This window comes from Coffea arabica, chromosome 1e (genome assembly GCF_036785885.1).
Source record: "Coffea arabica cultivar ET-39 chromosome 1e, Coffea Arabica ET-39 HiFi, whole genome shotgun sequence".
Taxonomy (NCBI): Eukaryota; Viridiplantae; Streptophyta; class Magnoliopsida; order Gentianales; family Rubiaceae; genus Coffea; species Coffea arabica.
The window spans coordinates 1598089-1612270 of NC_092311.1; the positions used below are offsets into that span (position 1 = coordinate 1598089).

At 34.6% G+C, this 14182-nt stretch overlaps 1 protein-coding gene across 9 annotated transcripts; it reads right to left on the reverse strand.

The window, feature by feature from the left end:
- Positions 1 to 880: 880 nt before the first annotated feature.
- Positions 881 to 8349, reverse strand: LOC113700102 (uncharacterized). 9 transcript variants are annotated; one of them, XM_072050802.1, is made up of 7 exons: positions 4300 to 8349; positions 2991 to 3103; positions 2718 to 2815; positions 2523 to 2608; positions 1538 to 1639; positions 1351 to 1382; positions 881 to 1198 (listed from the first exon to the last, which is right to left on the reverse strand). In XM_072050802.1, the coding sequence occupies exon 1, from the start codon at positions 8332 to 8334 to the stop codon at positions 5710 to 5712; it is 2625 nt and encodes an 874-aa protein (XP_071906903.1). In that variant the 5' UTR covers positions 8335 to 8349; the 3' UTR covers positions 881 to 1198; positions 1351 to 1382; positions 1538 to 1639; positions 2523 to 2608; positions 2718 to 2815; positions 2991 to 3103; positions 4300 to 5709. The 9 variants fall into 9 exon arrangements, 8 of the variants coding, with proteins under 8 accessions (XP_071906903.1, XP_071906916.1, XP_071906899.1 ...); XM_072050815.1 differs by having other exon boundaries at positions 1338 to 1382; XM_072050798.1 differs by having other exon boundaries at positions 1351 to 1432.
- Positions 8350 to 14182: the final 5833 nt, after the last annotated feature.

Consider the following 14182-nt stretch of genomic DNA (forward strand, 5'->3'; position numbering starts at 1 on the left):
ATTTTTTAGTATAACTCGGATCGGACCCTTGGCCGGTTCCGATTCGACCGGCCGGTCCGATCCAAGTTTTAAAACACAAATTTCACTTGGCGTTTGTTGATCAATGCTTAGTTGAAGGTTTCATCTTTTTTTTTTCGATTGAACACTAGATGGGGCCTTTGATTGTGAAAAATATCTCTGGGGGTTGTTGGAATGGTGGTTCAGAACATCCTTCTTGGATTGTTATTTTTTGAATTTTTTTGTAAAAAAATTATTACAGTAATTTGATATATGTAAGGTAAAAATATGATTGAAAAATTTGATCACGAAAAACATAACAATTTTTTCGAGAAAAGCTTCAATCTCATCATTGGAAATTTAATTCTTCGCTTTTTACATTTGTCAAATTGTCAAAATAGTCACTTGTATTTTCAAAAGTTTTCACTACAAGAAATTTGACCTTTTGTGACAATAGAAAGTCATCACTAAAAATTAGAAAGTCGTCATTATATGAGTACAGTGACGACTTTTTCTATTGTCACCTCGTTGTCACTAATTCTATGTCACAAATGGGTATGTGTGACAACCTCTACAAAGTCGTCACTAAATATTATTATTTAATGACGAAGACTAAGTCGTCACTAAAGAATAGTATTCTATGACGAAGTTTCTTGTCACTGTTTCCAAAATTTTTTTATCATAAAAGATAGCAGAAGTCGTCACAAATTTGAACGCGCACAGTGACTACTTGAACTTGTCACTCTCACTTCTAGTATTCAGTGACAAGAATAATCGTCACTTAGTGAACTTACAACTTTGTCTACTAGAGCTGCAATTCTATTGCATTTTCAACAACCATAGCAGAAAATTGTGGCTCGACTAATGCAAAAAACGATAGTAATTAATGTACAATGAACCCTCAAATATATATATATGGTTATAAACATCTCTAAATTCATCACAACACACATTAACCAAAATGGGTTCCAAAGCCCACGTTAGTTCAAGTACTAACAACCATTATCCATCCAAACAATAGAGTACTAAATTCACATCAATTCCACTAGTAACAGCCATTACACATCCAAAAAAACAAAGTACTCTTTCCAAACAAAAACATAGACTAAAGCAACAATTTGTGTCAAACTGAAGTCATCTTCATGAGCATATCCAAATGCCAACCTTTTTCATCTCCTCAAGAGCATTTAATAGCATTGTACTGCATTGAAAGAAAAGTATCATATGCATTAGAATCGATTTCAGTCAAAAAATATGCCATTACAAGCATACACTATTGAATTTGAATGAATAGTCATATTGAACAAAAATCCAATTAAGTCAATATGATAAGCTCCCACCAACATCACGTACAATGTCACACCACAGGACCATACATCCGCAATCTAGAAATTAAATAGACAGCAATTACAAAATGAATGAAGAAAAAGCGAGCCTGCGTTTTAACAATAAGAAAGTCCCATAAGTATCTCTCTATAAAATCAATGCCCAAAGAAAATGAGATCAAGGCAAACGAAATATATTTTGCATGTGTTTACACCTCATCTTCATTGAATCCACCAGCACTATAAATTTTTGCAAAGAGCTCTCCACCAGCAGCATATTCCATCACAATAGCTAAATGTGTCGGAGTTAGCACGACCTGCAGACAAAAGTATGCTTCAAAACATGGCTCCATCATTTTTATCACAGACATCTCCCACTAAGGAAGTTGAAAGTACAAACAATAGTTTCTCATCCTGATTCATAATCTAGTTCCATTTTCTATCTTGTCAGCTCTCATCTATGACCTCGAAGACAGCGCACTTTTCTATTTAATTGAAGCCGAAAACAGGGCCCATTCCATTCCCTCTAGAAAAAGTGTAATATGAGTGCCAAAGTCTTGAACTACCGATTAGCAACCAACTTCGGCCGAATAAAAATGGTACTCTTTTATGCTACTACTGCCATTGTCAAACTAAAACATGTTAGAAAATAGTAGACATCATTGCAAAGTAGAGAGTTTCTGCAGCAAAATTAATCAAGTGCAAGAACATTCAACCATTGATTACTTAGACTATCTGAAAGAAAAAAAGAAAATACCCTTACAACCTCAAATGTTTGACAAATCCAGTTAGTAAATGTTCACATCATTTGCTGCAATTAAAACTATGTACAATTAAAACTAGGCACTGCTTTAATAATATTATAACTATTTAGTGCATCGAGTTAGTCTAAAAATGTCCAACATTATTTGGAAATGCACTTTGGCGGTAGACAAAATCTGACTCCTTTAGGCATTAAAGCAGTAGACAATAGTTTAGGCACTAAAGATGTTTACCAGTGCTATGTAAAGGTAAACAATATCATTTTAGTTGAATAAAGACTCCAAAACTAAAGAGGCTACATTTTCATGCAATAGTTGAGATGGATAACCAGTTTGGATTGCCAAAAATGTTAAGAACCAAATGATACTTGAGTCTTTAATCATCCTCAGAAACAAATCACCAGGAAGGAGATGCAAAATGTGTTACACCAGAATTTACCTTTTACCAGATTTGATAGACCATTTTCCTTCAAACTTCTTGAAATCACCATCAACCATGGAAAACTGGAGTTCACGGTCATTTGCCTAAATAAATTTCATTTGCAAATAGTTAACTGAGATAAAGTTATCACATAAGAATGCCTAGTTACTGCTACCTACTCTATCAGAATGAAAATGCAGTTTAACATCTCACATTATATTACTTGCAATAACTGCTTTGTTGTCTTTGCCTTTTGTAATCTCACAAAGGTTTAACAAATCACGTATCACCATCACAAGAAATCTGTTTTCCTGCCACAGTTGATGCAAAAAAATAAAAGTAAGAAAATGGTGAAAAAGAAAAAGAACCACAAAACTGAAAGTTATCCAAACACAAGGTCTCATTTTGAGTAGAAAGAAGCCAGAAAATAGTCACTCAGCGAAGAAAGACTAAAAAATAGGAAAAATATACAGCATAAAGCAATACACTTGTTCCTCCATCATTGATCCTAATATAGATCCTATTGCCCAGCACAAGGTATTTAGGTTGTTCCACATCCAATCCTCACCATTCAGCTGTTTACTTAACTTCCTCAGCATCTGTTAACAAGATTCATCATACACGTCAACACCTTTTTTAAAAAAATTTTACATGTCAACTCCTTGAACAAATATAGAAGAAAATCATAATAACTATAGCAGTTTCGACAAGGAAAGATTTGAGCCCCATCATTCATTTATAACCAAGGTTGCCATAGACTTCTAGTTCAGCTTGTCTCAACTATGGATATTGGGTGGTTCTTTTAGTGAAGATCTTAACAGCATTGAAGTGACGATCTTAATACATTCAAGTAAGTAAACCAAAGAAAGCAGAACATTCATTAGTCCATGCCAAAAATACCATTCCTATAATTGCATTAACATGACTACAAGCAACTCGATCACCAGGGCAAATTATAATCTAAGTACACAAGAGAAAGCATATTAGTAGAAAACTTATCTGATTATTCTCATAATCAGATTGAAGAATTCAAAAAATCACATCTGATATCTAGAAATCAACCACTCAATATTTATAGATTAGCGCTTCAATATACAAATGCAAGGAATTCATAGAGAATCTAGGATGCCAAGAACGAGCAAATTATCTCTGCCTTATGACAAGAATAAAAAATTCTTACTTTGCAATCTCCTGCTTATCCTTTTTTTTTTTTATCAGTAACAAGAAGCACCAGCATATAATCCATTAAACCCAGAAAAAAGGTGCTACCACATGTTTTTAAGAAATTCCTTAGATTGATTTGAAGACCTAGAGCAACCAAAACTATAGATAAGTCTCAATCAACTACGTATCTCAACATGCATAACTTTCAACTGCAACATCTGAGAGCCTAAATTGCAAATAACATAATTCAGCTCTCAAGAAGGGTCTTATCACTCACTCAAGTTCTGAGCTTTATGCCAATTCGCACCACCAATTGCTAATAAAAACCTAAAATGGATTTTGTCAAACAGTCCTTGAGTTCTCAGCTTTCTGGCAACCCAAATCATCAATTCGTGGGTGGGATGGGGGAAACAAGAGGGATTAGCTACAACTTCGAGAAGACAAAAAGTTTTCGTCCAAAATAGCCAAATTTGAAGGATTTCGAATAGCAATAAACGGGTTAAAGAGATCCAAAAATAAATAAATAAGAGATAAGTAATCCAACTTCAAGTGCTGATATACGTGTAACAGATGTAAATGAAACTGAGGATAGCAAATTCTTGCAGAATTACAAAGAAAGAAGGATACAAACCAAGTAGACGTCTAGCCAAAATATTCGCGCAGGGGAAAAAAAAATCCCGGGCCCAGGCAAAAAGTGGGTGAGAATTAGATCTCTGCAGTGAAACTTAACAGGGGCGGCCTTCCCTTGTAGAAGGAACGTACACCAGCTGCAAAGAAAGATCCAACAGGATGAAACAAAAAAATTGTTCCCAAAAAAAGAAAAAGAAAAGCTTAAAATGGTACAAGTAAACGGCTGTGCTCAAACGGCCAGGTTAAGGGAGACGAAAATGGAAAAGCAAAAAAAAAAAAAAAAAAAATTGATTGAATGAGAAGGATTCTATCTCAGATAGGATTTGCGGTTTGCTGTGCGTTCTCTTCATCTTCTTTCTCTTTTATGTTTGTTTTTTTTCAATTTTTTTTTTGCAATCAACGGGAAATATTACTACTAATATAACATGGGAGCAATATAAATAATATAATACTGGTTTACTACTTCCCATTTTTTCAATCCGGCTCTCACCACCAAACTCATCAGAAGGTCCACGGGACCAGCACGATACCCCTCCCTGTCACCAAATCTGGGCCTATCCCCATCAAACCTTGGTGGTCCGCGAGGGCGGTCACCAGGAGGTCCACCCATAGGACGACCGAGGGGCTTGACGGACTTCTTAAGAGTAGCAGGAACAATTTCAGAGGGAAGATTGAGGTAAGTCCTCAGGAACTCGATGCCGTCGTTCGTAAGATACCAGTAGTAACACTAGGCGGCCTCCGGTGACCCGATTGTGCAGCAGCTCCTCCTCCTGATTAGGGATTTTTGCTGCACCGATCTAGGGATTTTTGCTATCTGCAACTCCACAAAATCTACACAAATCTTTTGGGTAGCTCAAATTAGGGATGAAAATGGTGGCTCAAAGTGATTTTTTGGATAATTTCAGTGTTATGGTATTGAACCAATTAGCAGCAATGGTGACAGATTAGTTGCAGCAGAAGTGAATTAACTCCTGACGAATTTGAATGGAACAGGGAATGGAGATGATTATTGGAGCTTCAACTTCTCATTAACAATAGGTATGTCAAATACAGGAACAGAATCAACGGATTTAGGATTGAAAGGGAAAGATTGAAGGAATTAAGAGAGAAGAGAGGAGGAAGTTGGCAGGGCCAATTCCACTTTACAAACAATGGAAATAATATGACAAAAATCTATGCTAACTCTCGGATTCTTCAGCCTTTTATGGCATTTCCAGACTAACTAACTTGTAAACTAGCTAATCAGGTGAGGCCACGTGGAAGTTCTGGAATCATCAGCTCCACTTGCGCCAAACAGAAGTATAATTCTGTTATATCAGGTAGAAGGCGTGATTTGTAAGTCACGCCTTTCTTCATCAAGTTGAGCAGCTGCGCCTTCAATGCAATCTAGAACACGCCTCCTGTTTATTCTTCATACTCCATGACAGAGCCTCCCCCTTAAACAATCCTTGTCCTCAAGGATGTCGAACAAAGTTCCAAGCTTCCAAACAAAGTCTTCGGATTGATATTTGGCAATTCGCAGCAAGCAAGTAGTATAAGAAAATGGCAAAGCTTGCTGATTCTTCTGTTTTAGCTGAGCAACAAGAGCTGAAATTCTAGAAGTAGCACCACCAACCATATATAATCTTTTAAGAGCAACTTGATCCGGATAATGCAAACCAAGGAATTTCTCTACTGCCTTTAAAAGGTCTTGCATGTTAGCATCAACACACCCAAGCAAGGTTTGAAGTCCTGCTGTTACTCCTGGATTTGAAACAGATAGGAGAATTCCTATGTAGCCATTACAGGCCAAGCCAGCCAGAAATTGCAGACCAAAGTACCTATTTGCAGAAATTGCAGAAATTGGTACCACTGTTCTAGTACCAAGTAAAGAGTTCATGTCAAATGATGACTCAACTTCCATCTCTTCTATGTCAATAGTGTCATATGTCATCCGCTCCTCAAATTTCTCATCAGAACAATTAAGGAACCAAGCAAGAGAACATTTCAAACCCTTCTTTCCAATCATTGCATGTCTTGGTTTAATAGTTGACTCAAGACCATAAGTGAAAAAGGCTGGGAAAGAAACCAAGTCATCCAACGGTCTTGCCATTTTTCCCTGGAAGTAATCAAAGCTTACTTTCATGACATCAAGATTTAGAGCAAGCAGTTGGGGACAGGCCATCACCATCTTTCTCACTTGTTCCAAGGAAAATCCGCATTCCTTGAGGAAATCCAAATGCTTCAATATGGCAGTATTATTGAGGCTGACAATCTGTGGCATCTTCTCTACAACTCTCCCAAAACCAACAGGATCCAATTGGATGATTGAATTAAGAAAGTCCCTTCGAGTGCAAAGTCTTGTTTGAACATCTACTCCTATAATTTCAGGATACTGTGCAATGACAGATGCAAGCAACGATTTCCTAACATTGAACTCTAAAAGGGACTCAACATTTGGCTTGATCCTGTCTTCAAGTCCAAATCCAAGAATAAAAGGTCTTTTCTCTATTAGTCTAGCTATGGCTAATTGTGGTATTCCCAAGCTTTCTAGATAATCCACAAATGGTTTGACTGTACGGCCAACTCTCACTCCTAATATTTGGGGGTATCTAGTTAGTAGCCCACCAATTTCTCTCCTTGCGACCCCTATTCCAACCAAGTAAGCCACTAAAGTACTCATGGTGCCTTCCAGCTTAAACCCCAATACTTCAGGATACTTCTCCAGAACCCGAGGAATATCATTTGGCTTGATATCCATTCCTTGAAGATACTTAACTACCGGTGCAAGATCGACAACAACACTAGAATGGAGGACTTGTGGGTATCTACGCAAGAATTCTGTAAACGTAGATTTTTTAACACCCAACTTGCCGAGGTAATCAAGGACGGGAACCATGTTTTTCTTGACACTGTAGCCAAGAACCAGTGGGTAATTGTTTATATCCTCAACAGTGAGGCCTAATCTGTGAAGAAAGTCCACACGTTCGCACATTACATCTACAGTGACAGGGAGCTCCAATCCATCAAGCTCATCAGGGAAAACACCAATTCCCCTCAAGAAATCATAAACAGGGGCTCGATTGGCTGCCTTCTCACTCCTAATCTGTGACAAACTAGGATGAGCATACAAAGAGGAAGAAGCCTTTTGCCTTTGAAGCCCTTCATTACCAGAATTGTCCTTGGACAAAGATAAGTCTAGAGAAGTAGATGAAACGGTTCTACCAGAAACTGAACAACTAAACCGCATGAATCTACATCCATTCATGGAAGAAGAATACAGTTGAGGCTTACAGAAGGAAATGGCAGGCACGTCACAAATGACAAGGGAGAAAGTAGGCCGGGCAATGGCCCTGTAGCCTATGATCATCATGATTGGTCTTTTAAATAAAATCTCAATGAACTTTTGCTTTACCTCACGGCTGACCGAAGACCAATTTCTGGGACAGTGGAGCGGTGAAGCAGAGTTAAATATTTCCTTGTCTATAGAGCCTTGTTGCCAACCTAGCTCCCCTGTAAGCAATTCATAGCTAAGCCCTTGAGAGATAACACAATCGTTGTGAGCCAATCTATCACACACTTGGTTTTTAGCTTTTTCTTCTTGATATTCCCTTGCTGATGTTTTATGTTGGTTCTCCTCTAAAAAATCCATTGGAGTCCTTTGGCACAACCCATCAAACATGTGGCTGACTACACTTTCATCCTTCAAGTTAGTGATTATATCATTGTGTTCAGCCTCTACACCCTCATTTTCTTTCATAAGCTGCTCTCCTTTTGGTGAATCAAGAGCAGAATCATGCTTCTCCATCACGGCTTCCTCGATTTTTGCTCGGAGATATGCTTCATACAAGATCTTGGGTGGACTCCTAAATCTCTTTAGCTTCATCTGGATATTCCAATCAAGCCCAAAGTTAAAACCATCAATAAAGTATTCCTCACTGAGTTCTGGTTTCAAAGCCAACATCTCGTTTCTCCACTCTTCAAATTCCTCATAGTACTCTACTACGTTAGTTGCTTGTTTAGGCTTATTATGCTCTACCAGGAAGTAATTCAGCATTTTAGAGATTTCTTCAAGGGTCTTCATATATATATATATATATTGATTGGTCAGAAAAGAGATGAAGATGGATAGGGATGAAGGTGAATCAGAAGTGAAGGAAAAATTAGGAGGAAAGATTTCTAATCAAGCAGCCAAACCCAGACGGACCGTAGCTGCTCTGATACCACTGTTATGGTATTGAACCAATTAGCAGCAATGGTGACAGATTAGTTGCAGCAGAAGTGAATTAACTCCTGACGAATTTGAATGGAACAGGGAATGGAGATGATTATTGGAGCTTCAACTTCTCATTAACAATAGGTATGTCAAATACAGGAACAGAATCAACGGATTTAGGATTGAAAGGGAAAGATTGAAGGAATTAAGAGAGAAGAGAGGAGGAAGTTGGCAGGGCCAATTCCACTTTACAAACAATGGAAATAATATGACAAAAATCTATGCTAACTCTCGGATTCTTCAGCCTTTTATGGCATTTCCAGACTAACTAACTTGTAAACTAGCTAATCAGGTGAGGCCACGTGGAAGTTCTGGAATCATCAGCTCCACTTGCGCCAAACAGAAGTATAATTCTGTTATATCAGGTAGAAGGCGTGATTTGTAAGTCACGCCTTTCTTCATCAAGTTGAGCAGCTGCGCCTTCAATGCAATCTGGAACACGCCTCCTGTTTATTCTTCATACTCCATGACATTCAGCAAGATGGCAGTGGAGAGAAGAAGAAGATGATAGTGTCCAAAACTGGCAAGAAGAGGGAAAGAAAATTTTGTCTGAAATTTTTGCTAAGTGTTGTGAGTGTTTTTATCAAACAACAAAGCCAAAACTATGTCGTTTCTGTTTCTTTTGTTCACCCTCATGTACTTCTTCAATTTTCAGCTTCCCGCTTCCATTTTAGCTAAGACCAAAAAATAACACTTTCATCCTCTTTTGTACGGCTAATTGATCAAATTATTGTTCGAAAAAAATTGCAACAATAAGGTTATTATTTTGAGCTTTTTTACTTCACAAGTTGTATTTGGAACTTTATTTGTTACATTAAAACTTTGAAAATTTAGTGTTTTTGGATAATTTTTGGAAAATTTAGTGTTTCTGGGATTAATTTAGTGTTTTTGAAAATTAATGTTTTTGGAATATTTAGTGTCTTATTATGTTTATGATTCAAAAAAATCTTTTAATGCAAATATTTTTGGTATTAATTTAATAATTTTATTAATTATGTACGAAATTGTGGTCTGACAAGGCCTAACAATCTGTTTAGTTGATCAATTAACCAAAATAGTTTGCTAATACATGCATGAAACACTAAATGTATTTAGTACAAATACCGATTTATAAACCATAAATAATGTGACTATTGTAATTAATAATAAACTCCAACCATGCTATTGTCAAGATTTTACTTAATTTCATGTTGAATTTTATTGTTCTTTGCCATTATTTTTACACTATGCTAGTCAATAATTTTTCATGTGTTGTCAAGACAATTAGATAGGGAATCCAGGATATTTTTTAACCTTAGCTAAGTTCGGTACAAGTTATTAACTAAGGTTGGAACAATTTTAAAAATATGTATATATATTTTATTACAATATCTTTCTCATTTTGCTAATGAAAAACATCAACTAAAGTGTAAAGGATAGGGCACCATAATAGAATTAACGAAATCGGTTTATCACATACGAGGCTAAATTGTAAAAGATAAGGTGTCATGATAGAATTAATGGAATCAGTTTATTACATATGGGGCTAAAATGTAAAATTTAGGGTGTCATAATAAGATTAATAAAATTTATTTATCACATATAAGCCACATTGAAAAAATTAGGGTGGCATAGTAGAAATAATGAAAGTGAGTTAGGAACAAGCACTTTAAAAATATGTTTATGATTCTAAAAAAGATATTTTAATGCAAATATTTTTTGTATCAATTTGATAATTTTATCAATTATGCACGAATTATGGTCTGACAAGACCAAACAATCTGTTTAGTTGATCAAATAACCAAAATGGTTTACTAATACATGCATGAAACACTAAATCTATTTGATACATGTACTGATTCATAAACCATAAACAATTTGATTATTGTAAATTGTAATACATAACAAACTCCAGTCATGGAATTGTCAAGATTTTTACTTAATTTCATATTAAATTTTATTATTCTGTTCCATTTCACACTATGTTAATCAGTAATTTTCCAAATGTTTCAAGAGAACTAAATAAAGAATTCATGATATTTTTTAACTTTATAACAAGGTATTAGCTATGTTTAGAATAATTGAAAAATAGGTAAACATTGTTTTTTACAATATATTCCTAATTTTGCTAATGATAAACACAACTTAAAGTGTAAAAGCATAGGGTGGCATAATAAAATTAATAAAAATTTTCTTTATCACATACGAGACTAAATTGCAAAAGATAAGGTGTCATGGGAGAGTTAATGAGATTAGTTTACCAAATACGGGGCTAAAATGTAAAAGTTCGAGTGTCATAATATAATTAATTAAATTTACTTGCAGCGTATGGGCCATATAGAAAAAATTAAGGTGGTATATGGGGTTAAAATATAAAAGTTAGGGTGTCATAGTAGAATTAATAAAATTTGTTTACAACACATGGGTCATATTGAAAAAATTAAGGTGGTATATGGGGTCAAAATGTAAAAGTTAGGGTGTCATAGTTGAATTAATAAAATTTATTTACAACATATGGGCCATATTCAAAAAATTAAAATGGTATATGGGGTTAAAATGTAAAAGTGAGGGTGTCATAGCAAAATTAACAAAATTTATTTACAACACATGGGCTATATTAAAAAAATTAAGGTGGTATATGGGGTCAAAATGTAAAAGTTAGGGTGCCATGGTAGAATTAATAAAACTTATTTACAACATATGGGCCATATTGAAAATATTAGGGTGACATAGTAGAATTAGCGAAAGTGAGATGGGAATAAATGATTTGGACAGTGACGACTAGTTGTTGTCATTAATTTAGAACTGACAACGATATTGTGACGATATTTTAAGTTGTCACTGTAGGACGAGTTTCAGTGACAACATGTTTTCTAGTCGTCACAACGGTGATCTCCCGCCACACTGAATAGTTGCGCGCCATCCATATTGTGACGACTTATCTCGTGTTGTCACTGTTGACGGGTGAAACCACGATCAAGTATGACGATATTAAAAGTCGTCACTAAAGTTTTCAATAGTGACAACTTTCTCTCTTGTCACAGAGAATGTTGTCACAAAAGGCCAAATTTCTTGTAGTGTTTCTAGCACTTCGAACTTATAAAATAGGTAGTTAAGAACTCACATTTTGACACAAAAATGTCTTGTTTATGTCCCATATACACAATTTAAGTGGTGAGACTTTGAGGAGTTTCTTCATTATTATTATTAGACTACAATATGCAATCGACTGAAATTAAAAGCAAAATGGACCTTTATCTTATGCTGTATTTATATACTTTGCCTGAATTTGGATGTTTTGGAGAGGAGGAAGTGAGCATGTTCTTGTGGATTTTGATTTTTTACCATTGAATTGTCTACTTTGAAATTAGCACAAGTTTAACTTAAATAGAGTCGTCAAACAAACTAGAATATTGTCTAAACCTGACAAAAGACTTTTGAAGGTCGAGACTGAAAATGAGTGGTTGCAATCAATTGAATCTAATTCAAATTAATGATGGAAATGTACATGAGTCACAAATGCTTATAAATTGGATAAATTATATGTAGCTCCCATATAATTTCAACTATTGCCGCATGACTCCTTTCTAACGTTTCAAAATCTCCACTTCACTTCCCTCCAAATGATTTTATGTAAAGTGAAAACTTGATAGAGAACTATATAATTTCGTTCACTAAAATACCAATAGTGCCCTTATTTAAATGCTAATCAATCGACAGCTTAACCACTTTATATAAAAGCATAGGGAGATTACGTGGATAAATGTGAAAATCACAAGGGGATAAAATGAATATTTATACAAATCATAAAGGGTTTACATGGATATTAAGATTTCACAAATGCCGTAACTGATTCTGTATTCCATTCATTTTCCACTATACATACAATCACAGGGGGAGTTATGTGGCTATTTTAAAATCTTGAAGGGTCATTTGGCATTATGCAAAATCACAGCGGGGTAATAAGTGCTTATTGATTAAAATTTTCATATTTTAATACAATTCTACTATAATTAAGCAACTGATAATTAGCTAGAATAAAGATAGGATATAGTTTAAGAATTGATAGATAATTGGCTAGAATAAAGATATGATATAGTTTAATAATCCCTAGATAACTAATCCTGTATTAATGATAGACTCTTTGTTGTAGTATCAAGGATTTATATTTTACAAAAACACTCCATAAATTAGGATATTTTATATTATATAATTATCCACGATGACAAAGGAAACACATCTTTTAATATACCACTTTAATTAAGGGCAAATGAGGGATATCAAAAGAGTAAAAACATCCCTATGTAGAGCATTCAACACACTTTTATATAGAGTATAGACTAGTAGGAATGGGTGGTGCATAAGTGCTCATGGAGATGTACTCATTTCTACCAAGAAGTCTGGAAATTTTAGTTATAGAATAAAGCACCAAACATTTATGTAAAGAAGCGTATTGTAAAGTTAACAAATAATTGAATAAGTAGCTAAATAGATGAGCAATGCAAACAAGAGCTCATCAAGTAACATGAAAAGGAGAAAGTTCACAATTTGTGTTCATTGTTTTATGGTGATGACCAAGAAGGAAGCTATGAGAAAATAATGGAATAAAAGCTGGTGAGTTTTAATGTGCGTCTTCAAATGTAACTTTTTTCTTTAATTTTATAAAATAGTTCATTTTAAAAAGTAGTAAATGGTAAGGAAACCATTCTATTGAATTATGGTTGAAATTTAAGCAAAGATATCAAAATTATTTAAAAGTTTTGATCAAAAAAGGAAACTATTCTATTTAAAAGTTTTATCATAATTGAACCGCTTGAATTTTAGAAAATATCTTTTTTCTTTATATTGCCCTTTGTAATTAAGATGACCTTATCAAAGATAATCATCATGTGCATATGTAGACGGTAGAAGAAATATACTAACAAAAATTTGATTATCTAAGAACGTAACATAAAAAGAATGACAATTTCTACATAATCTATTTATTTTAGTCTACAGGTTAAGGAAAGATTAATGTAGTCTTAGGAAGAAAGAAGCAAAAATTATCAGCCTAAATAGAAACGATATTATTAGTTAAGAGATACATAACATAAAAGTATAGCAACATAGCTAATGTAGTCAACGTGTAAGTAGATAGAAACTATAGTATTTATGCAGGTATCAGGGCTCAAGAATCAACAATCTTGAGTTCTGAAACAAAACATCATTGTACTTAATATAGGCTCCTTATGAGTAGCAAAAGTTAGACAATTATAGACAAAAATAGAATTGTCTACAAGCTCCATGGTAAGCAGTATTTTTGGTTTCTATCAAGGGCATTGAAGAGGTGCGACTTCTTCTTCATTGTAGCTTGTAATTATAACATGACCGGTGCCCTTGATTGTTTTTTCATATGGACTTGATGTTTTGATGTAATAAAGTAGTACTCTGCCTTGGATAGCTTAAGTAATTTGATGTCACAGATTCATGTTCTATTCATGGAAAATAGTAAATATTTTGTAGATAAAAATATTAGTAATGAATGTGGCTTTAGATTAATATTGTACCTTATTGTCAATTTGTTGCAAGTGACTGGCATTGATGCACATTAGCGTTTCAGCTGCTTCTCCCAATGAAACAGCGTGTATCTTAGCAGTTGAATTAGTTATGA

Bases quoted from the DNA above. Each gene is read 5' to 3' on its own strand.
- LOC113700102 (XM_072050788.1), bottom strand. From the start codon at position 8,334: ATGCTGAATTACTTCCTGGTAGAGCATAATAAGCCTAAACAAGCAACT.